Source organism: Stegostoma tigrinum, chromosome 47 (assembly GCF_030684315.1).
Source record: "Stegostoma tigrinum isolate sSteTig4 chromosome 47, sSteTig4.hap1, whole genome shotgun sequence".
NCBI classification, from domain to species: Eukaryota; Metazoa; Chordata; class Chondrichthyes; order Orectolobiformes; family Stegostomatidae; genus Stegostoma; species Stegostoma tigrinum.
This window is the reverse complement of record NC_081400.1, coordinates 612905-639567: the sequence shown is the minus strand read 5'-3', so window position 1 is coordinate 639567 and position 26663 is coordinate 612905. Positions and strand designations below refer to the sequence as shown.

General features: G+C 51.5%; 1 protein-coding gene across 3 annotated transcripts in view; it reads left to right on the top strand.

The window, feature by feature from the left end:
* The window catches only part of itga10 (integrin, alpha 10), a 99952-nt gene that overhangs the window by 68996 nt on the left and 4293 nt on the right, over nt 1-26663 (top strand). For 2 of the 3 annotated variants that reach the window (XM_059642935.1, XM_059642933.1), the window contains exons 21-29: nt 1161-1253; nt 1940-2016; nt 3328-3417; nt 7060-7147; nt 11619-11732; nt 14027-14134; nt 23584-23697; nt 24311-24406; nt 24912-25025. In XM_059642935.1, coding sequence (XP_059498918.1) covers nt 1161-1253; nt 1940-2016; nt 3328-3417; nt 7060-7147; nt 11619-11732; nt 14027-14134; nt 23584-23697; nt 24311-24406; nt 24912-25025 — 894 coding nt within the window. The remainder of the gene's footprint in view (nt 1-1160; nt 1254-1939; nt 2017-3327; nt 3418-7059; nt 7148-11618; nt 11733-14026; nt 14135-23583; nt 23698-24310; nt 24407-24911; nt 25026-26663) is intronic. The other variant, XM_059642934.1, reaches the window with a different exon arrangement.

Below are 26663 nucleotides of genomic sequence, written 5' to 3'. Positions count from 1 at the left end.
ACAAGGCATAGAGCTGGACGAACACAGGAGGCCAAGCAGCATCAGAGGAGCAAGAAAGCTGATATTTCAGGTCTGGACCCCTTCTTCAGAATGGGGGAGGGGAAGAATATTCTGAAATAAATAGAGAGAGAGAGAGAGAGAGAGAGAGGTGGGGGGAGGCGGATGGAAGGTGGATAAAGGAGCAGATAGGTGGAGAGGAGACAGACAGGGCAAAGAGGCAGGGATGGAGCCGGTAAAGGTGAGTGTAGGTGGTGAGTTAGGGAGGAGATAAGTCAGTCCAGGGAAGAAGGGCAGGTCAAGAAGGCGGGGATGAGGCTGGTAGGTAGGAGGTGGGGGTGGGGCTTGAGGCAGGAGGAGTGGAAACGTGGGAGGAAGGACAGACTGGTTAGGGAGGCGGGGATGAGCTGAGCTGGGCTGGTTTTGGGATGCGGTTGGGGGAGGGGAGATTTATAATTGTATCACCTTGTAAGCAGTAACATTTCACATCAACGTTTTCGACTTCACCCCGTTCCCCTCCACAACCTATTTGTCACCTCTCTTTAGATGTGACCTCTGAATGTCTTTGTAGACAGCGTCCTGACATCTTGTAAGTTTAGGGTGATAATTTAAATTCAACTTGCAATGTTGCTTTGTTCATTTGAAACTTCAGTCAGTAAGGCATCAGGAGACAGTCTGGTGCAACAACTCAGGAAACTGGATTCAAATTTAAACAATACTTGTCAAAGCAGTGTGGTGATGTTATGGATGTACTGCAGCTCTTTCCTTCAGCTTTCAGGGCATGGCTCAACACTCAGTCTCTCAAACAACCTGGGCAACAGGATAGTGTCATGTTCAAACTTTGGCAGGAGGATTGGACAGGGGGCGGGGGGCGTGTTGGAAGGGGGAGGATTGGAGGTGAGGAGGATTGGTGGAATGGTGTGGAAGTTTTAGGCAGAGGGTCGGTAGGGGTTGAGGGGGAGGGTTGGATGAGGGGGAATGTGGGATGGGGGACGGGGGTAGAGTCATAAGGGTTGTTGGACAGGTTGGGGGGATATGCCAGGGGTGTTTGGGCAGAGGGTTGGTCAGAAGAGGGAGGGTTGGATTATGGGAGGGTTTGGTGGGGTAGTGGGAGAGGTACCATTTCCTGTGGTAAATCAATCTGTGTTCTTTATTTCTTTCAGGATGATGCACAGAATAAAGTTGAATGTCTGGTGTTATCGCCACACCACAGAATCTGCAATGTCAGCTTCCCGGTTTTCAGATCTCTAATGCAGGTAAACCCTTTGAGAACAAAGAACAGAGAGATTGCAAGCTTCATCTGTCAGTAGAGTAGATGAAGGGGAAATATTTGCCCTTCCATTAAGCACTTGATGCTCCAACATGCCATCAGACCTCAGTTACAGCTTCTGAGATAGTGACACAGCAGGGGCTCAGAGCTGGGTTCTTTTCTCCTCTTGGTCACTGGTGGATCTTGGCAAGACATTGGGGATGCTATTAACATGCATTTCCTACATTACAGGCAGTGAGTAATTCTGCCTTAAATCCACTATTTTCTGCTGACCCTGGTCTGAGGTGAAGACAGTCTGGAGTCTATCACCCATGCTTGGATCCAGGGAAGAGAATCGGTTAGCATTCCATTCCTAATGGAAGGTCCATTCACGTAGAGTTGGCTCAGGATAGACTCGATAAGGTAGTGCTTCCACAGTTAACTAGCTGATGTGTAACCTCCAATACCTTCATGCAGGAAGGACGTTGACTGAAATAGGGGAATTGAATTTCAATGGTGCCTGTGGAACATCGCACCCACAAGGGACAGTGCCTCCTTGGCCAAGAAGGGAAGCAATTGATGAGAGAATGATGGAAACCGCACTAAGATGGGAAATGCATCTTTCATTGAGTTGTGAAGTGAATGGGGCTTCATATCTAACTTGTTAAATGAAGCATTTTCTTTTGCATACAGGTCTCCTTCCGTGTGGAGTTTGAGTTCCATTGTTCCCTCCTGTTGGATGATGTGGAGCTCTACATCAGTGTTACCAGGTCAGATGACATGAAATATGCATCACTTTCTTCCATTATGTACTACTGACTCTCTCCCTGACTCTGTCGCTGGCCCTGGTCTCCTTGACTTTCACTAACTCTCTCTCCCTGGCTCGTTCTCCCTGCCTCTCTCTCTCTCCCTGACTCTGTCACTGGCCCTGGTCTCCTTGACTGTCCCTAACTCTCTCTCCCTGACACCCTCTCCCTCTCTCTCTCCCTCTCCCTGACTCTCAGTGATTTTCTCCCTGACCCTTCCCCTGATCCTGAATTCAGTCTCACTCCCCTGATGAGTGGACCTTCCCTGTCTCGGTTGCAGACCCTCACTCCATGACCCTCTGAGTAGCGGACCCTTACTTTGTGATCCACCGAGTAGCAGACCCTCATTCCTTGACCTTCTGTGTACTGGACCCTCCATCCATGACCCTCTGAGTAGTGAACTGTCACACTGTGACCCTCCAAGTAGTGGACCTTCACACTGTGACCCTCCGAGTAGCGGACCCTCACTCCCAGCCCCTCCAAGTAATAGACTCTCATTCCTTGATCCTCTGAGTAGTGGACCCTCATTCCGTGACCCTGTGTACTGGACTTTCACTCCCTGACCCTCCCAGTGGTGAACCTTTACGCAAGCTGTCAAGGCCCTACGCTGCCTCCCTGACCCCATGTAGCTCTCTCTTTATCTCCCTTTATTCTGCTTAAACTCTTTATAATGACTCCTTACATGGCTTGTTGTCAAAGCTTTCATCCAATTCATCTTGACCTGAAGCACTTATCAAGGTTTTTCTGTGGGGAGGGTGCTATTACATATAAGCTTCTGTTGTAGCTAACATGCTGAATCATGGCTCATCCTTTGTCTGTCGGGAGAGTAGATGAAGAGGAAACATTTGCCCTTCCATTAAGCACTGTGCTCCAACATTCCTTCAGACCTCCGTTATAGCTTCTGAGATAGTGACAGAGCAGGAGCTCCTTGTGACCAAGGATTGCATGCTGGTTTCTCAGTAACTGAGGGATGTACTATCTGCACTGTTTATTTGTTTGCCTCATTCCCCTCTCCCTGCCCCATAGCAAGTTCTGGAGGCTCTCAGTCTGACTACACAGATGTGCTGAAACCTCAGAGTGACTTGCTCATTGCCTTCTGTACTTTCAATAGAAAGTTTTGGCCAATACATTTACTCACTTCCTCACTCAGTCCAAAGAGGGATGTTGCAGTTCTGAAGGAGGAGGTACATTAGGTTTGATGTCCTGGTCTGGCTCGGTGTCTTTGCGGCTTCAGAGACTCACTCCAGTGTTATTGAAAATGTTTTCATTTTGCAGTGACAGTACTGAGCTGAATGAAACCCTGAATGATAATGCAGTCTACCTCCGGGCAGCTGTCCAGTATGAAGCAGATCTTCTCCTCACTAGGTAGGTGCTAGCACCGGGATTGTCATTTTCTCACACTGACACTGTCATCAGTTAAACCCTTCCTGATAAACCACAACAAAAGCAGGCAGCAAGTTCATAGCATCAGAGATAATGGGAACTGCAGATGCTGGAGAATTCCAAGATGATAAAATGTGAGGCTGGATGAACACAGCAGGCCAAGCAGCATCTCAGGAGCACAAAAGCTGACGTTTCGGGCCTAGACCCTTCATCAGAGAGGGGGATGGGGAGAGGGAACTGGAATAAATAGGGAGAGAGGGGGAGGCAGACCGAAGATGGAGAGTAAAGAAGATAGGTGGAGAGAGTGTAGGTGGGGAGGTAGGGTGGGGATAGGTCGGTCCAGGGAAGACGGACAGGTCAAGGAGGTGGGATGAGGTTAGTAGGTAGCTGGGGGTGCGGCTTGGGGTGGGAGGAAGGGATGGGTGAGAAGAAGAACCGGTTAGGGAGGCAGAGACAGGTTGGACTGGTTTTGGGATGCAGTGGGTGGGGGGGAAGAGCTGGGCTGGTTGTGTGGTGCAGTGGGGGGAGGGGACGAACTGGGCTGGTTTAGGGATGCAGTAGGGGAAGGGGAGATTTTGAAACTGGTGAAGTCCACATTGATACCATCTGGCTGCAGGGTTCCCAGGCGGAATATGAGTTGCTGTTCCTGCAACCTTCGGGTGGCATCATTGTGGCAGTGCAGGAGGCCCATGATGGACATGTCATCTAGAGAATGGGAGGGGGAGTGGAAATGGTTTGCGACTGGGAGGTGCAGTTGTTTGTTGCGAACTGAGCGGAGGTGTTCTGGAAAGTGGTCCCCAAGCCTCCGCTTGGTTTCCCCAATGTAGAGGAGGCCACACCGGGTACAGTGGATGCAGTATACCACATTGGCAGATGCGCAGGTGAACCTCTGCTTAATGTGGAATGTCATCTTGGGGCCTGGGATGGGGGTGAGGGAGGAGGTGTGGGGACAGGTGTAGCATTTCCTGCGGTTGCAGGGGAAGGTGCCGGGTGTGGTGGGGTTGGAGGGCAGTGTGGAGCGAACAAGGGAGTCACGGAGAGAGTGGTCTCTCCGGAAAGCTGACAGGGGAGGGGATGGAAAAATGTCTTGGGTGGTGGGGTCGGATTGTAAATGGCGGAAGTGTCGGAGGATAATGCGTTGTATCCGGAGGTTGGTAGGGTGGTGTGTGAGAACGAGGCGATCCTCTTGGGGCGGTTGTGGCGGGGGCGGGGTGTGAGGGATGTGTTGCGGGAAATACGGGAGACGCGGTCAAGGGCGTTCTCGATCACTGTGGGGGGATCCCCCTTGTTCTCACACACCACCCTACCAACCTCCGGATACAACGCATTATCCTCCGACACTTCCGCCATTTACAATCCGACCCCACCACCCAAGACATTTTTCCATCCCCTCCCCTGTCAGCTTTCCGGAGAGACCACTCTCTCCGTGACTCCCTTGTTCGCTCCACACGGCCCTCCAACCCCACCACACCCGGCACCTTCCCCTGCAACCGCAGGAAATGCTACACCTGTCCCCACACCTCCTCCCTCACCCCCATCCCAGGCCCCAAGATGACATTCCACATTAAGCAGAGGTTCACCTGCACATCTGCCAATGTGGTATACTGCATCCACTGTACCCGGTGCGGCCTCCTCTACATTGGGGAAACCAAGCGGAGGCTTGGGGACCGCTTTGCAGAACACCTCCGCTCAGTTCGCAACAAACAACTGCACCTCCCAGTCGCAAACCATTTCCACTCCCCCTCCCATTCTCTAGATGACATGTCCATCATGGGCCTCCTGCACTGCCACAATGATGCCACCCGAAGGTTGCAGGAACAGCAACTCATATTCCGCCTGGGAACCCTGCAGCCATATGGTATCAATGTGGACTTCACCAGTTTCAAAATCTCCCCTTCCCCTACTGCATCCCTAAACCAGCCCAGTTCGTCCCCTCCCCCCACTGCACCACACAACCAGCCCAGCTCTTCCCCCCCACCCACTGCATCCCAAAACCAGTCCAACCTGTCTCTGCCTCCCTAACCGGTTCTTCCTCTCACCCATCCCTTCCTCCCACCCCAAGCCGCACCCCCAGCTACCTACTAACCTCATCCCACCTCCTTGACCTGTCCGTCTTCCCTGGACCGACCTATCCCCACCCTACCTCCCCACCTACACTCTCTCCACCTATCTTCTGTACTCTCCATCTTCGGTCCGCCTTCCCCTCTCTCCCTATTTATTCCAGTTCCCTCTCCCCATCCCCCTCTCTGATGAAGGGTCTAGGCCCGAAACGTCAGCTTTTGTGCTCCTGAGATGCTGCTTGGCCTGCTGTGTTCATCCAGCCTCACATTTTATTATCTAGCAAGTTCATAGCAAGTGGACGATATCAGTGTCAGACAATTGGAGGTGCTTTTTTTTGTCTCAGACATTGTCTGATCTATTGCATTCTTCTGGCATTTACTTATTTAATGAAAGTGAGATGAGTCTCGTTTTGGTAACAATCCCCACTTTCTAGGTTATCAGTTCCTTTCTCTGTGTCTGACTTTGTGCTTCCTCTTTGTAAATTCTATAATATCTGACTCCTAAAGAAAGCTTCCAACCTGAACCTTGCTCCCCCCCAACCCACCTTAATGGCTGAGGGCTTCCTATGTTTCTGGTTTCCAGCTGCCGCAGTATCCTGTTTATGCTGGATGGAGCTCAGTCATTTGCAGTATTGAGAAATGCTGGGAAACTCAGCAAGTGAGGCAGCCTTTGTGGACAGAAATATAGATTTTCATGTTCACCACCTTCCATCACAGCTGCCCTTAGGACCACTATCAGAACAGCTCAGCTAAGCTTTTACAGCTCTTTCTGTTCTTATTTCAGATCTTCAGCATCTGTAGGAGTCCCTTTTCACTGTGTTCTTTAACCTGTGGTTGGAAGCTTTGGATGTGTTTAAACTCTCTGCAGTTTGTTCATGTCGCATTGTGAAGAACCCAAAGGTGTCACGGCCATGTAGTTCCACAGACACTCACTTAGAGAAGGTTCAGAATAGCAACCGTGCAGGAAAACGCAATCAACTGAGTATTGGGCGCTCTGCTGAGGCTGGGACTTATGAACAATGTTAGAGGGTCAGTGCAATAGGAGATTTCTTCTGTCACCAAATCTGCGCAAGGTTCACCAGGAGACTTCCTGCTTTGAAGAAAAGCAAATATCAATAAAGATTTCTTTTATTTGACAGTGAGGATGATCTGATCAAACTGTTTAACGTTATGAAGAGAAGGAACAGAGTAGCTCAAGATTGTTTGCAATGATGAAGGAATCTCAATCAAGAATAAGGAATATAAAATACAGGGTTAAATGTGCAACTTTAGAATGGAGCACAGGAGATTGAATCTGTGGTTTGTGACAGCACATTAGTGAGTGAAGGCAAACGTTAGAGGAATTCAGGGAAAGGAGAACAACAGAGAATGCAGATGTTGCCTGTCTGTGTGGAGGATAAATACTAGCACAGACCCACTGGGCTGTGCAGCCTGTTTCATTGTAATTCCAGTCTGGCTGCCAAGGGCAGGAAGTTTAAAGTGGTGCCTTAGAATATAATAATTGATGTTACAAAAGCATGTGTGAGCAATGTTGCTGTTAAAATAAGCTGCTCTCTCCCGGCAGTGAATCCAGTCTCCAGCGTTATGAGATGCAGCCAGCCCCAGAGACAGTACATGAAGAAACCCATCCGGAGTTTAATCACACCTTCAAGGTAGAGATGGCCAAACAACATGATAAACTCTCAGACGATGTCGCTGGTGATGGTTAAACTAACCTTTACTGTGTTTCTAGTTACTGCTGTGGTTGGTCATTGTGGTAATGCTGCCGGACACTGTGGTATGTGGCAGGGAGAACAAGAAGGGTCTGCACCCCGCTGAAACCCCAGCGCTGCCTGATCTGTGTTCTGGGAATCACAGGCCTTTACCCATTCATCATCCCTCTCTGTGACAGGAATTGTTCGAAATATGAGAATGTCATGTCGACAGGGTGGCATGGTGCCTCAGTCGTTAGCATGGCTGCCCCAAAGCACCAGGGACCTGGGTTCAATACCACCCTCGGGTGACAGTCTGTGTGGAATTTGCCCATTCTTCCCATGATTGCATGGGTTTACGCAGGTGCCCCAGTTTCCTCCCACAGTCTAAATGTGTGCAGGTTAGGGTGGTTCGGCCGTGTTAAATTACTCAAAGTGTTCAGGAATGTATAGGTTAGGTGGATTAGCCGTTGGAAATGCAGGGTTACAGAGATAGGGTAGCAATGTGTATCTGGGTGGGATGCTGTTGGATGGTTTATGTGGACTTGATGGGCTGAATGGCCTCATTCCACACTGTAGGGATTCTAAGACAGTTAAAACCACACACAACACTAACCCTGACTCGGTCAGTAAATACAAGCCCCAATGTGATGCTGAGCATTCTACTTTTGGAATGGTCCTGATCCTAGCCAGGTGCCATAGGCAAGGCCAGACGGTATGACAGTGCCTGGATCAGTGTGGGTAACTCAGCTGAGTGTGGTTCTACTGCTTGTGGTCCCTGTAAGGATGGAAACGAGGAGACCGTTCACGTCCTCAAGCCAGTTCCATCATTCAATTACTGTTAACAACGACTGACACACTGATAGCATTGCTCTCGAGCTGCAGGTTTGTACCCTCCTTTTGGGCATGTAACTAGCCGGAACATGGCGCTAAGGAAATAAGGGACATGTACTCTAGTGAAGGGCAGTGGCTGGAGAAGAGGGAAGAAGATGGAGAATGTCGATGGAAGGAATCAAAACAGTCAGTGTGGCCCCAGTGTATTTGCTGGGTTTCTCTTTGTTGGTCCCTGAACCCAGGGACAAATCTTCTTGAGGCCCATTCTCGATGATGCTGATCCTGGCTGGAAAGCTGACAGCAAACTGCAGACTCAAAGCTGACACAATGTGGGTGCTCTGCAAAGCTGTAACTTAACATTCACTTCCCTTGCTTCAAAACAACGAGTAGCTGTTGATGTGCCAGTGTGTTTGAATGTGGATTTGGTGCTCGGCAATGAGCCAGGACAGGTGTCAGATCTCGTGGTGGGAGAACACTTTGGCGACAGTGACCACAACAGCCTCACATTTACCATAGCCATGGAAAGGGAAAGGAGCAGTTACCAGGGGAAGATATTTAACTTGGGAAAAGGAAACTATGACGCTATCAGGCAGGAGTTGGGAAGTACAGATTGGGAGCAAAAGTTCCACAGAAAGGGCACGGCAGACATGTGGAGGCTGTTTAAGGAGCAGTTGTTGCGAGTGATGTATAAATTTGTTCCTCTGAGACAGGTAAGAAGGGGTAAGATTAAGGAGCCTTGGATGACGGGAACAGAGGTGCTTTTTGTCAAAAAGAAAAAGGCAGCTTACGTAAGGTGGAGGAAGCAAAGGTCTAGCACAGCTTTAGAGGATTACAGGCTTGCTTGGAAGGAGCTCAGAAGTGGACTGAGGAGGGCCAGGAGGGGGCACGAAAAAGGCTTTGCAGGAAGAATTAGGGAGAGCCCGAAGGCATTTTACTCATACATGAGGAATAAGAGAATGATCAGGGAGAAAGTAGGGCTGATCAGGGATAGCGTAGGGAACTTGTGCGTGGAGTCTGAGCAGCTAGGGGAAGCCCTAAATGAGTTTTTTGCTTCGGTTTTCACTAAGGAAAGGGACCTTATTGTGAATGAGAACTTGGAGGAGCAGAAAAACAGGCTTGAACAGATCAAGATTGAGGAAGTTGATGTGCTGGAAATTTTGGCAAACATTAAGATTGATAAGTCCCCAGGGCCAGACCAGATTTATCCTAGGTTGCTCCGGGAAGCGAGAAAGGAGGTTGCTAAGCCACTGGCGAAGATCTTTGCTTCCTCACTCTCCAAGGGATTCGTACCGGAAGATTGGAGGGAGGCAAATGTTGTTTCTCTTTTGAAAAAAAGGGAATAGGGAAATCCCTGGAAATTATAGACCAGTCAGTCTTACATCTGTAGTCAGCAAGGTTTTGGAAAGAATTGAGGGATAGGATTTATGACTATTTGGAAAAGCATAGCGTGATTAAAGGGAGTCAGCATGGCTTTGAGAGGGGCAGGTCATGCCTTACAAATCTTATTGAGTTCTTTGAGGAAGTCACGAGACAGGTTGACGAGGGTCGAGCAGTGGATGTGGTGTACGTGGACTTTAGCAAGGCAGTTAAGACCATAAGACAGAGGAGTGGAAGGCCATTCGGCCCACCAAGCCCAATCCGCCATTTAAATCATGGCTGATGGGCATTTCAACACCACTTCCCTGCACTCTCACCGTAGCCCTTGATTCCCTGTGAGATCAAGAATTTGTTAATCTCTGCCTTGAAGGCATCCAACGTCCCGGCCTCCACTGCACTCCGTGGCAATGAATTCCACAAGCCCACCACTCTCTGGCTGAAGAAATGTCGTCTCATTTCAGTTTTAAATTTACCCCCTCTAATTTTAAGGCTGTGCCCATGGGTCCTAGTCTCCCCACCTAACGGAAACAACTTCCCAGCGTCCACCCTTTCTAAACTATACATTATCTTGTAGTTTCTATTAGATCTCCCCTCAACCTTCTAAACTCTAATGAGTACAATCCCAGGATCCTTAGCCGTTTATCATATGTTAAACCTACCATTCCAGGGATCATCCGTGTGAATCTCCGCTGGACATGCTCCAGGGCCACTATGTCCTTCCTGAGGTGTGGGGCCCAAAATTGGACACAGTATTCTAAATGGGGCCTAACTAGAGCCTTATAAAGCCTCAGAAGCACATCGCTGCTTTTATATTCCAACCCTCTTGAGATAAACGACAACATTACATTCGCTTTCTCAATTGCGGACTCTGCCTGCAAGTTAACCTTTAGAGAATTCTGGACCAACACTCCCAGATCCCTTTGCACTTCTGATTTGCGAATTTTCTCACCGTTTAGAAAGTTGATAAGGTTCCCCATGGCAGGCTCATTCATAAAGTCAGGAGGTATGGGATACAGGGTGATTTGGCTGTCTGGATTCAGAATTGGTTGGCTGACAGGAGGCAGAGAGTGGTTGTAGATGGTAAGTATTCTGCCTGGAGGTCAGTGCTGAGTGGTGTCCCGCAGGGCTCTGTTCTTGGGCCTCTGCTCTTTGTAGTTTTTATAAATGACTTGGATGAGAAGGCTGAGGGGTGGGTTAGTATGTTTGCTGATGACACAAAGGTTGGAGGTGCCGTTGATAGTATCGAGGGCTATTGCAGGCTTCAGCGAAACATTGACAAAATGCAGAGCTGGGCTGAGAAATGGCAGATGGAGTTCAACCCGGATAAATGCGAAGTGATGCATTTTGGAAGGTCGAACTTAAATGCTGAATATAGGATTAAAGGCAGGATTGTCGGCAGTGTGGAGGAACAGCGGGATCTTGGTGTTCAAGTGCATAGCTCCCTCAAAGTTGCCACCCAGGTGGATAAGGTTGTTAAGAAAGCATATGGTGTTTTGGCTTTCATTAGCAGGGTGATCGAGTTTAAGAGCTGCAAGGTTATGCTGCAGCTCTACAAAATCCTGGTGAGACCACACTTGGAATATTGTGTCCAGTTCTGGTCGCCCTATTATAGGAAAGATTTGGAGTCTTTGGATAGGTTGCAAAGGAGGTTTACCAGGATGCTGCCTGGACTGGAGGGCTTGTCTTACGAGGAGAGGTTGACTAAGCTCGGACTTTTCTCTCTGGAGAGAAGGAGGAAGAGAGGTGACCTGATCGAGGTGTACAAGGTAATGAGAGGCATGGATAGAGTCGATAGCCAGAGACTTTTCCCCAGGGCAGGATTGACTGCCATGAGGGGTCATAGTTTTAAGGTGTTAGGAGGAAGGTATAGAGGAGACATCAGAGGGAGGTTCTTCACCCAGGGAGTTGTGAGCGCATGGAATAGTTTACCAGTGGTAGTCGTGGAAGCAGAGTCATTAGTGACATTTAAGCGACTGCTGGACATGCACATGGACCGCAGTGAATTGAGGGGAATGTGGGTTAGGTTATTTTACTGTTGGATTAGGATTATTCCACGGCACAACATCGTGGGCCGAAGGGCCTGTACTGTGCTGTACTTTTCTATGTCCTAAGTTCTGTGTTCTATGAATGTGGTTCCCAGGGCACATAGCAGGCTATCTGCATCTATGTGGCATTGTCTCATGAGTCTGCAAACTTTATCATGCCTAATTTGTGTTTTTAGATCAAAAACCTGGGCTGTTTTCCAGCTGAAGATTTGGAAGCTAAAATCTACATTCCGACTATGATCAGCACATACTATCACATCTCAGCAGTGACTACTGCCTTTACTGAACCAGTGAGTACATAGTCAGCACCAAAGCACTCCGTAACACAAGGAGTTAGATATGGTTCTTAGGACTAATTGGATCTAAGGTTATGAGGAGCAAGCAGGAACAAGGTACTAAGCTGGATGATCAAAAACCTGACAACCTTTGGATGAGAGATAATGGGAACTGCAGATGCTGGAGAATTCCAAGATAATAAAATATGAGGCTGGATGAACACAGCAGGCCAAGCAGCATCTCAGGAGCACAAAAGCTGACGTTTCGGGCCTAGACCCTTCATCAGAGAGGGGGATGGGGAGAGGGAACTGGAATAAATAGGGAGAGAGGGGGAGGCGGACCGAAGATGGAGAGTAAAGAAGATAGGTGGAGAGAGTATAGGTGGGGAGGTAGGGAGGGGATAGGTCAGTCCAGGGAAGACGGACAGGTCAAGGAGGTGGGATGAGGTTAGTAGGTAGCTGGGGGTGCGGCTTGGGGTGGGAGGAAGGGATGGGTGAGAGGAAGAACCGGTTAGGGAGGCAGAGACAGGTTGGACTGGTTTTGGGATGCAGTGGGTGGGGGGGGAGAGATGGGCTGGTTGTGTGGTGCAGTGGGGGGAGGGGACGAACTGGGCTGGTTTAGGGATGCAGTAGGGGAAGGGGAGATTTTGCAACTGGTGAAGTCCACATTGATACCATTAGGCTGCAGGGTTCCCAAGCGGAATATGAGTTGCTGTTCCTGCAACCTTCGGGTGGCATCATTGTGGCAGTGCAGGAGGCCCATGATGGACATGTCATCTAGAGAATGGGAGGGGGAGTGGAAATGGTTTGCGACTGGGAGGTGCAGTTGTTTGTTGCGAACTGAGCGGAGGTGTTCTGCTCAGTTCACAATAAACAACTGCACCTCCCAGTCGCAAACCATTTCCACTCCCCCTCCCATTCTCTAGATGACATGTCCATCATGGGCCTCCTGCACTGCCACAATGATGCCACCCGAAGGTTGCAGGAACAGCAACTCATATTCCGCCTGGGAACCCTGCAGCCTAATGGTATCAATGTGGACTTCACCAGTTGCAAAATCTCCCCTTCCCCTACTGCATCCCTAAACCAGCCCAGTTCGTCCCCTCCCCCCACTGCACCACACAACCAGCCCAGCTCTCCCCCCCCACCCACTGCATCCCAAAACCAGTCCAACCTGTCTCTGCCTCCCTAACCGGTTCTTCCTCTCACCCATCCCTTCCTCCCACCCCAAGCCGCACCCACAGCTACCTACTAACCTCATCCCACCTCCTTGACCTGTCCGTCTTCCCTGGACTGACCTATCCCCTCCCTACCTCCCCAGCTATACTCTCTCCACCTATCTTCTTTACTCTCCATCTTCGGTCCGCCTCCCCCTCTCTTCCTATTTATTCCAGTTCCCTCTCCCCATCCCCCTCTCTGATGAAGGGTCTAGGCCCGAAACATCAGCTTTTGTGCTCCTGAGATGCGGCTTGGCCTGCTGTGTTCACCCAGCCTCACATTTTATTAACCTTTGGATGAGCACTTGAGATATCATGACATTCAGGGATATGGGACAAGTGCAGGAAATTGGGTTGAGTGCAGAATCGATGGGCTGAAGGGCTTTTTCCGCAATCTATGAACCATATTGGATGGTAGAGCAGGCATCGAAGGCTGAATGGCCTGCTACCACTTTTAATATTTTTATTTTTTGTTGCAACCTGTCTCTGCCTGTTAAATGGGAGACAGATCAACTCATCATTCAGAGCAGAGTGTTTGGGTTTGCAGGCTGCAGTTCAAAGGGGGAAGCTAAAAGAATAACAATAAACAGGATGTAAAAATGAGAAAGCTGAGACAAAGTGGGCAGCTCCTGGCCTGAGTCACCTCAGTTCAGGGACATTATGTTTCTCCTCAATTCACTGGTGTAAATTGTTCCTGCTTGGTGATTGCAGCTAGAAAGTGAATCTTGTGTGACAGGAAGATCAGGATCAGCAGTGACACATCTTCAAGTAATCTGAAGAAGGGTCTAGGCCCGAAACGTCAGCCCTCCTGCTCCTCTGATCCTGCTTGGTCTGCTGTGTTCATCCAGCTGTATGCCTTGTTATTTCAAGTAATCTAATGTCTTTGAGAAATGATCACTGTTGAAATAGCAAAGTGTAGGCCCTGCCTTCAGTTGCTGGATATGTTTAGTTGTGTACTGTTGCTGTTAGTGCAACTCTCAGGGTTTGTGTCTTTGACTGCTGGCCCCCTCTCCCAGGTCAGGCTGCACAGGACTTGGTGTGGGTGAGTAAGCTGACAGTCCAGCTGCTCTCAGTAACTCTGTCTTTTCACAGGTCCCGGGAATAAATTGCTCCCTGAATAATGCTACAGATCGACTGAGGGCAAACCAAGACAGAGCCACGGAAGTCCTCAGCAGAGATCTCGCATACATGAACCGCCTGGTATTCAATCCAGTAAAATAACTGTGGCAGAGGGATCTGGGAGGGAGGACATTAAGGACAGAAGCAGAAAAGGCAGAGGGGTAGCACAGAGAGAATAAGAAAGGGGAACAACGAACAGCTGGGGGTGGGCTGTACAGGAAGTAAGGCAGACGGAGGAATGGATAAAATCATGAGGGGCATTCATGATGTGAATAGCGAAAGGCTTTTCCCTAGGGTGGGGAAGTTCAAAACAAGGGGGTGTTTTTTAAGGTGAGAGGAGATAGATTTAAAAAGAATGAGGGGCAACTTTTTCACACAGAGGATGGTTCAATTATGAAATGAACTGCCAGAAGAAGTGGTAGATGCAGGTACAGTTACTGCATTAAAAAGAATATGGTATGTGAAAAGGAAAGATTTGGAGGGATATGGGCGAAATACAGGTAAGTGGGACTAGTTTAGTTTTGGAACATGATCAGCGTGGACTAGTTGGATAGGAGGGTCTGTTTTCAGGCTGTATGACTCTCTGACTTTATGAATGGACAGAGGGAGTGAGTGAGGGAGACATGAATGAGCAAGGGGAGTGAGAAATAGAGAGAGGAATGGACAAAGAGAGTGAAGGAGACAGAGAAGTGAATGGACAGAGGGAGTGAGAGGGAGGGGAATGTCAGAGAAGCTGAGAAAGAGTGAGGGGAATGGATGGGGGAGAAAGAGAGAGACGGGAAGGCAGAGAGAGGCAAATGGACAGTGGGAGTGTGGAGGAAAGAATAAACAGAGGAAGCGAGGGAGAGAAAAGGATAGAAAAGAGAGAGCAGAATCGATGTGAGGATTGAGATCAGAGATGGTAATGGAAAGTGGAAATGAGATTGGTGGAGATGTAATGGACAGGGGTGTGCAATCATTAGAGGGTATTGGCAAGCGGGAGAGTGAGATCAGTAGAGGATATTGGAGGGGGGGTAAGATCAGAGGCGATGATGGATGGGGAGGGGTTTGATTGATAGAGAATATCAGAGGAGGTGGTGAAATCGTTGAAAGATTTTGGAGATGGAGGAGTAAGATTGGTAGTGGATATTGAACAGGGTGAGTGAGTGAGATTGGGAGAGCATATTGGTGGAGGGGAGGTGAGATCAGTTTTGGATAGTGGTGAGGGGTGGTGAGATCGGTTTTGGATAGTGGTGAGGGGTGGTGAGATCGGTAGTGGATACTGGTGGGGGGGAGAGATTGGTAGAGGATATGGTGGGGGGGCAGATCAGTAGAGGATATCGTGGGGTTAACATTGGTAGAGGATATTGGAGGGGGGAGAAATCGGTAGTAGATATTGGAGAGATGGGAGTGAGATCGGGAGTGGATATTGGAGAGATAGGAGTGAATTTGGTAATGAATATTGGAGACATAGGACTGAGATTGGTAGTGGATATGGGAGAGATGGGATTGAGATCGGTAGTGGATATTGGAGAGATAGGAGTGAATTCGGTAATGAATATTGGAGAGATGGAGTGAGATCGGTAGTGGATATGGGAGAGATAGGAGTGAGAGTGGTAGTGGATATGGGAGAGATGGCAGTGAGATCGGTAGTGGATATTGGAGAGCATTTGTGAGGTAGATAGTGTATGAGATACCTTTTCTATCGAGACAGTCTGTGAGACAGCTACATTTGGAAGACAATATACCGGATTGCCCCCTGACTGGGATGTTCACTGGTGTGTGTGGGGTCTCAGTGTGTACAGGATTGCTCCCTGACTGGGACGTTCCCCGGTGTGTGTGGGTTCTGAGTGTGTACAGGATTGCCCCCTGACTGGGATGTTCCCTGGTGTGTGTGGGGTCTAAGTGTGTACAGGATTGCCCCCTAATTGGGACATTCCCTGGTGTGTGTGGGGTCTGAGTGTGTGCAGGATTGCCCCCTGACTGGGACGTTCCTCAGTGTGTGTGCGGTCTGAGTGTGTACTGGACTGCCCCCTGACTGGGAAGTTCCCTGGTGTGTGTGGGGTCTGAGCGTGTACAGGATTGCCTCCTGATTGGGACATTCCCTGGTGTGTGTGGGGTCTGAGTGTGTGCAGGATTGCCCCCTGACTGGGATGTTCCCCGGTGTGTGTGCGGTCTGAGTGTGTGCAGGATGGCCCCTGACTGAGACGTTCCTCAGTGTGTGTGCGGTCTGACTGTGTACAGGACGCCCGCTGACTGGGACGTTCCCTGGTGTGTGTGGGGTCTGAGTGTGTGCAGGATTGCCCCCTGACTGGACATTCCCCGGTGTGTGTGGGGTCTGAGTGTGTGCAAAATTGCCCCCTGACTGGGATGTTCCCTGGTCTGTGTGGGGTCTGAGTGTGTGCAGGATTGCCCCCTGACTAGGACGTTCCTCAGTGTGTGTGCGGTCTGACTGTGTACAGGACGCCCCCTGACTGGGATGTTCCCTGGTGTGTGTGGGGTCTGAGTGTGTGCAGGATTGCCGCCTGACCTGGACATTCCCCGGTGTGTGTGCGGTCTGAGTGTGTACAGGATTGCCCCCTGACTGGGACGTTCCCTGGTGTGTGTCGGGGTCTGAGCGTGTGCAGGATTGCCCCCTTACCAGGATGTTCCCCGCTGTGTGTGGGTTCTGAGTGTGTACAGGATTGCCCCCTGACTGGGACGTTCCTCGGTGTGTGCACGGTCTGAGTGTGTACAGGATTGCCCCTTGACTGGGATGTTCCCCGGTGTGTGTGGGGTCTCAGTGTACAGGATTGCCCCCTGACTGGGATGTTCCCTGGTGTGTGTGGGGTCTCAGTGTGTACTGGATTGCCCCCTGACTGGGACGTTCCCTGGTGTGTGTGGGGGTCTGAGTGTGTGCAGGATTGCCCCCTGACTGGGACGTTCCCTGGTGTGTGTGGGGGTCTGAGTGTGTGCAGGATTGCCCCCTGACTGGGATGTTCCCTGGGGTGTGTAGCGTCTGAGTGTGTGCAGGATTGCCCCCGACTGGGACGTGCCCCGGTGTGTGTGGGGGTCTGAGCGTGTACAGGATTGCCCCCTGACTGGGACGTTCCTCGGTGTGTGTGCGGTCTGAGTGTGTAAAGGATTGCCCCCTGACTGGGACGTTCCCCGGTGTGTGTGGGGGTCTGAGTGTGTACAGGATTGCCCCCTGACTGGGACGTTCCCTGGTGTGTGTGGGGTCTCAGTGTGTACAGGATTGCCCCCTGACTGCGATGTTCCCCGGTGTGTGTCGGGGTCTGAGTGTGTGCAGGTTTGCCCCCGACTGGGAAGTTCCCCGGTGTGTGTAGGGGTCTGAGTCTGTGCAGGATTGCCCCCTGACTGGGACGTTCCCCGTTGTGTGTGGGGGTCTGAGTGTGTGCAGGATTGCCTCCTGACAGGGACGTTCCCTGGTGTGTGTGTGAGATCTGAGTGTGTACAGGATTGCCCCCTGACTGGGACATTCCTCGGTGTGTGTGCGGTCTGAGTGTGTACAGGTTTGCCCCCTGTCTGGGACGTTCCCTGGTGTGTGTAGGGTCTGAGTGTGTACAGGATTGCCCCCTGACTGGGACATTCCCCGGCTTGTGTGGGGGTCTGAGTGTGTGCAGGATTGTCCCCTGACTGGGATGTTCCCTGGTGTGTGTGGGGGTCTGAGTGTGTGCAGGATTGCCCCCTGACTGGGACGTTCCCTGGTTTGTGTGGGGGTCCGAGTGTGTGCAGGATTGTCCCCTGACTGGGATGTTCCCTGGTGTGTGTGTGAGATCTGAGTGTGTACAGGATTGCCTCCTGACTGGGATGTTCCCTGGTGTGTGTAGGGTCTGAGTGTGTACAGGATTGCCCCCTGACTGGGACATTCCCCGGTGTCTGTGGGGGTCTGAGTGTGTGCAGGATTGTCCCCTGACTGGGATGTTCCCTGGTGTGTGTGTGAGATCTGAGTGTGTACAGGATTGCCCCCTGACTGGGACATTCACCGGTGTGTGTGCGGTCTGAGTGTGTACAGGATTGCCCCTTGACTGGGACGTTCCCTGGTGTGTGTAGGGGTCTGAGTCTGTGCAGGATTGCCCCCTGACTGGGACGTTCCCCGGTGTGTGTGGGGGTCTCAGTGTGTACAGGATTGCCCCCTGACTGGGATGTTCCCTGGTGTGTCTGGGGTCTGAGTGTGTGCAGGATTGCCCCCTGACTGGGACGTTCCTCAGTGTGTGTGCGGTCTGACTGTGTACTGGACGCCCCCTGACTGGGACGTTCCCTGGTGTGTGTCGGGGTCTGAGCGTGTGCAGGATTGCCCCCTGACTGGGACGTTCCTCGGTGTGTGCACGGTCTGAGTGTGTACAGGATTGCCCCCTGACTGGGATGTTCCCCGGTGTGTGTGGGGTCTGAGTGTATACAGGATAGCCCCCTGACTGGGATGTTCCCTGGTGTGTGTGGGGGTCTGAGTGTGTGCAGGATTGCCCCCTGACTGGGATGTTCCCTGGGGTGTGTGGGGGTCTGAGTGTGTGCAGGATTGCCCCCTGACTGGGATGTTCCCTGGGGTGTGTAGGGTCTGAGTGTGTACAGGGTTGCCCCCTGACTGGGATGTTCCCTGGTGTGTGTGGGGTCTCAGTGTGTGCAGGATTGCCCCCGACTGGGACGTTCCCCGGTGTGTGTGGGGGTCTGAGTGTGTACAGGATTTCCCCCTGACTGCGATGTTCCCTGGTGTGTGTGGGGTCTCAGTGTGTGCAGGATTGCCCCCGACTGGGACGTTCCCCGGTGTGTGTGGGGGTCTGAGCGTGTACAGGATTGCCCCCTGACTGGGACGTTCCCCGGTGTGTGTTGGGGACTGAGTGTGTACAGGATTGCCCCCTGACTGGGACGTTCCCCGGTGTGTGTCGGGGTCTGAGTGTGTACAGGATTGCCCCCTGACTGGGACGTTCCCTGGTGTGTGTGGGGTCTCAGTGTGTACAGGATTGCCTGATGACTGGGATGTTCCCCGGTGTGTGTCGGGGTCTGAGTGTGTGCAGGTTTGCCCCCGACTGGGAAGTTCCCCGGTGTGTGTAGGGGTCTGAGTCTGTGCAGGATTGCCCCCTGACTGGGACGTTCCCCGGTGTGTGTGGGGGTCTGAGTGTGTGCAGGATTGCCCCCTGACTAGGACGTTCCCTGGTGTGCGTCGGGGTCTGAGTGTTTACAGGATTGCCCCCTGACAGGGACGTTCCCTGGTGTGTGTAGGGGTCTGAGTGTGTACAGGATTTCCCCCGACTCGGACATTCCTCGGTGTGTGTGCGGTCTGAGTGTGTACAGGTTTGCCCCCTGTCTGGGACGTTCCCTGGTGTGTGTAGGGTCTGAGTGTGTACAGGATTGCCCCCTGACTGTGACATTCCCCGGCTTGTGTGGGCTCTGAGTGTGTACTGGATTGCCCCCTGACTGGGACGTTCCCTGGTGTGTGTGGGGGTCTGAGTGTGTGCAGGGTTGCCCCCTGACTGGGATGTTCCTCAGTGTGTGTGCGGTCTGACTGTGTACAGGACGCCCGCTGACTGGGACGTTCCCTGGTGTGTGTGGGGTCTGAGTGTGTGCAGGATTGCCCCCTGACTGGACATTCCCCGATGTGTGTGGGGTCTGAGTGTGTGCAAAATTGCCCCCTGACTGGGATGTTCCCTGGTGTGTGTGGGGTCTGAGTGTGTGCAGGATTGCCCCCTGACTAGGACGTTCCTCAGTGTGTGTGCGGTCTGACTGTGTACAGGACGCCCCCTGACTGGGACGTTCCCCGGTGTGTGTCGGGGTCTGAGCGTGTGCAGGATTGCCCCCTTACCGGGATGTTCCCCGCTGTGTGTGGGTTCTGAGTGTGTACAGGATTGCCCCTTGACTGGGATGTTCCCCGGTGTGTGTGGGGTCTCAGTGTACAGGATTGCCCCCTGACTGGGATGTTCCCTGGTGTGTGTGGGGTCTCAGTGTGTACTGGATTGCCCCCTGACTGGGACGTTCCCTGGTGTGTGTGGGGGTCTGAGTGTGTGCAGGATTGCCCCCTGACTGGGACGTTCCCTGGTGTGTGTGGGGGTCTGAGTGTGTGCAGGATTGCCCCCTGAATGGGATGTTCCCTGGGGTGTGTAGGGTCTGAGTGTGTGCAGGATTGCCCCCGACTGGGACGTGCCCCGGTGTGTGTGGGGGTCTGAGCGTGTACAGGATTGCCCCCTGACTGGGACATTCCTCGGTGTGTGTGCGGCCTGAGTGTGTAAAGGATTGCCCCCTGACTGGGACGTTCCCCGGTGTGTGTGGGGGTCTGAGTGTGTACAGGATTGCCCCCTGACTGGGACGTTCCCCGGTGTGTGTCGGGGTCTGAGTGTGTACAGGATTGCCCCCTGACTGGGACGTTCCCTGGTGTGTGTGGGGTCTCAGTGTGTACAGGATTGCCCCCTGACTGGGATGTTCTCCGGTGTGTGTCGGGGTCTGAGTGTGTGCAGGTTTGCCCCCGACTGGGAAGTTCCCCGGTGTGTGTAGGGGTCTGAGTCTGTGCAGGATTGCCCCCTGACTGGGACGTTCCCCGGTGTGTGTAGGGGTCTGAGTCTGTGCAGGATTGCCCCCTGACTGGGACGTTCCCTGGTGTGTGTCGGGGTCTGAGTGTTTACAGGATTGCCCCCTGACAGGGACATTCCCTGGTGTGTGTAGGGGTCTGAGTGTGTACAGGATTTCCCCCTGACTCGGACATTCCTCGGTGTGTGTGCGGTCTGAGTGTGTACAGGTTTGCCCCCTGTCTGGGACGTTCCCTGGTGTGTGTAGGGTCTGAGTGTGTACAGGATTGCCCCCTGACTGGGACATTCCCCGGCTTGTGTGGGGTCTGAGTGTGTACAGGATTGCCCCCTGACTGGGACGTTCCCTGGTGTGTGTGGGGGTCTGAGTGTGTGCAGGATTGCCCCCTGACTGGGACGTTCCCTGGTTTGTGTGGGGGTCAGAGTGTGTGCAGGATTGTCCCCTGACTGGGATATTCCCTGGTGTGTGTGTGAGATCTGAGTGTGTACAGGATTGCCTCCTGACTGGGATGTTCCCTGGTGTGTGTGGGGTTTGAGTGTGCACAGGATTGCCCTCTGACTGGGACATTCCCTTATGTGTGTGGGGTCTGAGTGTACAGGATTGCCCCCTGACTGGGATGTTCCCTGTTGTGTGTGGGGTCTCAGTGTGTACAGGATTGTCTCCTGACTGGGACATTCCCCGGTGTGTGTGGGGTCTGAGCGTGTACAGGATTGCCCCCTGACTGGGACATTCCCTGGTGTGTGTGCGGTCTCAGTGTACTGGATTGCCCCCTGACTGGGATGTTCCCCGGTGTTTGTGGGGTCTCAGTGTGTACAGGATTGCCCCCTGACTGGGACGTTCCCTGGTGTGTGTGGGGGTCTGAGTGTGTGCAGGATTGCCCCCTGACTGGGACGTTCCCTGGTGTGTGTAGGGTCTGAGTGTGTACAGGATTGCCCCCTGACTGGGACATTCCCCGGTGTCTGTGGGGTCTCACTGTGTACAGGATTGCCCCCTGACTGGGACGTTCCTTGGTGTGTGTGCGGTCTGAGTGTTAACAGGATTGCTCCCTGACTGGGACGTTCCGTTGTGTGTGTTGGGGTCGGAGCGTGTACAGGATTGCCCCCTGACTGGGACGTTCCCTGATGTGTCGGGTCTGAGTGTGTACAGGATTGCCCTCTGACTGGGACATTCCCCGGTGTGTGTGGGGTCTCAGTGTGTACAGCATTGCCCCTTGACTGGGATGTTCCCCGGTGTCTGTGGGGTCTCAGTGTACCGGATTGCCCCCTGACTGGGATGTTCCCCGGTGTGTGTGGGGTCTCAGTGTGTTCAGGATTGCCCCCTGACTGGGACATTCCCTGGTGTGTGTGCGGTCTCAGTGTACCGGATTGCCCCCTGACTGGGACATTCCCTGGTGTGTGTGCGGTCTCAGTGTACAGGATTGCCCCCTGACTGGGATGTTCCCCGGTGTGTGTGGGGTCTCAGTTTGTACAGGATTGCCCCCTGACTGGGACGTTCCCTGGTGTGTGTGGGGGTCTGAGTGTGTACAGGATTGCCCCCTGACTGGGACGTTCCCTGGTGTGTGTGGGGTCTGAGTGTGTACAGGATTGCCCCCTGACTGGGACATTCCCCGGTGTCTGTGAGGTCTCAGTGTGTACAGGATTGCCCCCTGACTGGGACGTTCCTTGGTGTGTGTGCGGTCTGAGTGTTAACAGGATTGCTCCTTGACTGGGACGTTCCGTTGTGTGTGTTGGGGTCTGAGCGTGTACAGGATTTCCCCCTGACTGGGACGTTCCCTGATGTGTCGGGTCTGAGTGTGCACAGGATTGCCCTCTGACTGGGACCTTCCCCGGTGTGTGTGGGGTCTCAGTGTGTACAGCATTGCCCCTTGACTGGGATGTTCCCCGGTGTCTGTGGGGTCTCAGTGTACCGGATTGCCCCCTGACTGGGACATTCCCCGGTGTGTGTGGGGTCTGAGTGTGTACAGGATTGCCCCCTGACTGGGACGTTCCCTGGTGTGTGTAGTGTCTGAGTGTGTACAGGATTGCCCCCTGACTGGGATGTTCCCTCGTGTGTGTGGGGTCTGAGTGTGTACAGGATTGCCCCTTGAGTGTGATGTTCCCTGGTGTGTGTAGGGTCTGAGTGTGTACAGGATTGCCCCCTGACTGGGACATTCCCTGGTGTGTGTAGGGTCTGAGTGTGTACAGGATTGCCCCCTGACTGAGATGTTCCCTGATGTGTCGGGTCTGAGTTTGTACAGGATTGCCCTCTGACTGGGACTTTCCCCGGTGTGTGTGGGGTCTGAGCGTGTACAGCATTGCCCCCTGACTGGGATGTTCCCCAGTGTGTGTGGGGTCTCAGTGTACAGGATTGCCCCCTGACTGGGAGGTTCCCCGGTGTGTGTGCGGTCTGAGTGTCTACAGGATTGCCCCCTGACTGGGATGTTCCCTGGTTTGTGTGGGGGTCTGAGCGTGTACAGGATTGCCCCCTGACTGGGACGTTCCCCGGTGTGTGTGGGGTCTGAGTGTTACAGGATTGCCCCCTGACTGGGACGTTCCCCGCTGTGGGTGGGGGTCTGAGTGTGTACAGGATTGCCCCCTGACTGGGACGTTCCCCGGTGTGTGTGGGGGTCTGAGTGTGTGCAGGATTGCCCCCGACTGGGACGTTCCCCGGTGTGTGTGGGGGTCTGAGTGTGTACAGGATTGCCCCCTGACTGGGATGTTCCCCGCTGTGTGTTGGGGTCTGAGTGTTTGCAGGATTGCCCCCGACTGGGACGTTCCCCGGTGTGTGTGGGGGTCTGAGTGTGTGCAGGATTCCCCCCGACTGGGACGTTCCCTGGTTTGTGTTACTGGCTGAAGGACAACCTCTGATACCATCTTCACAGGATCCTTCAGGAAGGGAGAAAGGCAAGTTGTCCCAGTTCTGTGAGAGATATCTGAGGTCAGGGTCCTGTGGGTTGGTCCCATGTTACCCAGGAAGGTGTTGAAGATACAATGGACACTCAGTGAATTAATTGATTATCATCAGTGAAGGTGAATCTGTCTCTGTGTTCACACCAACAGGACTGCAGTAATTCCTGGTGTAGTGTCTTCACCTGCCACATGAATACTCTCAACAGGACTGAGGAGGTGACAATTCATGTTGGCTACATGCTGTATGGCAAATTCTTCAGGACAGTAAGTTATTATTAACCTTCTAACCCCAATGTACAGTAACACACACACACATACAGACACACACACAGCAGTACATGTGCCTGCGTGCACACACACACATACACACACCTCCAACACAGATACACACACACTGCCCCCAACACACAGGTACACACCCACACATATCCCCTAACACACAGGTGAGCACACACACTCACCTCAACACCATTTCACTAGAGCTGTTCTGAAAGATGACTGCAACAGATAATTGTGGGTCCAGCATGACACTCAGTTCAGCTCAACACTGCTCCAACCTTCAAACAGAAGCTGAATGGGAGGCCAGTTGTTGACTCACAGAATATCCATTCTTACAGCTTGTGCAAGTATGTCATCACTCAGAAGTGCTACCACCCAGTTCACCCTGTAAATGCGACACCGTGATATAATACAATCAATCATGAAGGCTCACTACAGCCTTTCCTTTTCAACAAGACCAAAATACTTGTGTTTTCTCCTTCCTCTTTTCACAAGCTCTCTTATATATTCTGTTCCTGAACCTCCTCGCGGCTGTGAGCTATCAGTTGCCATGTTAGCTGAGAACCCATACTGAAACTTTCAAAACCTCTCCTTCCAGGTGAAATTCAGATCATTGAAAATGGTCACTACGCTAACTCTGGATGTACAAACTCCTCAGGTCCTGACTGTTGCAGAGTCAGCTCGCTATCGAGAGGTAACCATAATTTCCTGTTAATTGAACTGGGAAAGAAAAGGGGAGTGAATTACAGTCTGACGGCTAAACCTGTTTGCTAAGATAGGTAATGTGAAGATAGGTAACAAGTCCTTGGTATACTGGAGAGACAGGATGGGGAGCTGTGTGCATTCTGATACCAAGTTTTGCTTTGCTTTGGTGTGGGAACTGAGAGATATTCCACATCCAATTCCCACTGCTTCAATTCACAATCCCAAGCCAAGAACATCATGGGATTAGATACAGAGTAAAGCTCCCACTACACTAGCCCCATCAAACACTCCCAGGACGGGGACGGCATGGAGTTAGATACAGAGTAAAGGTCTTTCTACACTGTCCCTATCAAACACTGCAGGGACAGGGACAGCAAAGGGTTAGATACAGACTAAAACTCGCTCTACACTGTCCCCCATCAAACATTGCCATTGCAGTCAGGTTTTGTAGAATGGGCCTGATTGTTTGCTGATGTGTCTCATTTCCTGTCTAGGTGACTGTAGAGCTGATCAAGCCTGCAGTGATTGCTGTGTCTCTGTGGATTATTGTTGGCAGCACACTCGGGGGACTTCTGCTGCTGGCTCTCATTATCTTCATTCTGTGGAAGGTAAACATCTCTGGTACACAGAATCAAAGGCCACTGTTTATGCAAAAATATGAGGGAGTGAAAGAGACTGAAGATCATCTAGTTCATTAATATTAAAGAATACAGGGAACCAAATGATTGCCATGGCTGAAGAAGTGCTAATTGACAAACTTACTAGGCTAGATGAGTCCCCTAGGTCAGATGGCCTGCATCCTACCTGGTCTATCTACTAAAAGAGGTAGCTACAGACATAGTGGATGCATTGGTTGTGACTTTCCTAACATCTTTGGATTATGGAGAAGTACCAGAGGATTGGAAAATTGCTAATGTGACACTCCTATTCAAAAAGGAAGGGAGGTCTAAAGCAGGTAACCGTAGGTCAGTTAGCCTAATGTCTATTATAGAGTCATAGAGATGTACAACATGGAAACAGACCTTCGGTCCAACTTGTACACGCTGACCAGATATCCTAAATTAATCTAGTCCCATTTGTCAGCATTTGGCCCGTATCCCTCTAAACCCTTCGTACTCGTGTACACAAGCAGATGCTTTTAAATGTTGTCAGTGTACCAGCCTCTGCCACTTCTTCTGGCAACTCATTCTATGCACATATCACCCTCTGTTTGAAAAATTTGCTCCTTAGGTCTCTTTTAAATATTTCTCCTCTCACCTTAAACCTATGCCCTCTAGTTTTGGACTCCCCCACCCCAGAGAAAAGACCTTGTCTATTTACCCTCTCCATTCCCTCAGGTTTTCATAAACCTTTATAAGGTCACCCCTCAGCCTCTGACGCTCCAGGAAAAATATCCCCAGTCTATTCAGCCTCTCCCTGTAGCTTAAACCCTCCAAACCTGGCAACATCCTTGCAACTCTTTTCTGAACCCTTTCAAGTTTCAAAATATCCTTCCAATAGCAGGGAGACCAGAATTGCGTGCAGTACTCCAATAGTGGCCTAACCAATGTCCTGTACAGCCACAACATAACCTCCCAATTCCTATACTCAATACACTGTCCAATAAAGGCAAGCGTACCCAAACACCTTCTTCGCCATTCTATCTACTTGTGACTCCATTTTCAAGGAACTATGAACCTGCCCTCCAAGTTCTCTTTGTTCAGCAACACTCCCCAGGACCTTGCCATTAAGTGTATAAGTCCTGCCCTGATTTGCCTGTCCAAAATGCAGTACCTCACATTTATCTAAATTAAACTCTATCTGCCACTTCTCAGCCCATTGGCCCTTCTGATCAAGATCGCATTGTACTCTGAGGTAACGTTCTTCACTGTCCACTACATTTCCAATCATCTGCAAATTTACTAACCATACCTCTGATGTTCACAACATCCACAAGCATTCACTCCCTCCACCATCAACGCTCAGTAGCAGCAGTGTGTACCATCTACAAGATGCACTGCAGAAATTCACCAATGATCCTCAGACAGCACCTTCCAAACTCATGACCACTTCCATCTAGAAGGACAAAAGCATCAGACATATGGGAACACCACCACCTCCAAGTTCCCCTCCAAGTCACACACCACCCTGACTTTGAAATATATCGCCATTCCTTCACTGTAACTAGGTCAAAATCCTAGAAATCCCTCCCTAATAGCATTGCGGGCCAACCCCACAGCAGGAGTACTGCAGTGGTTCAAGAAAGC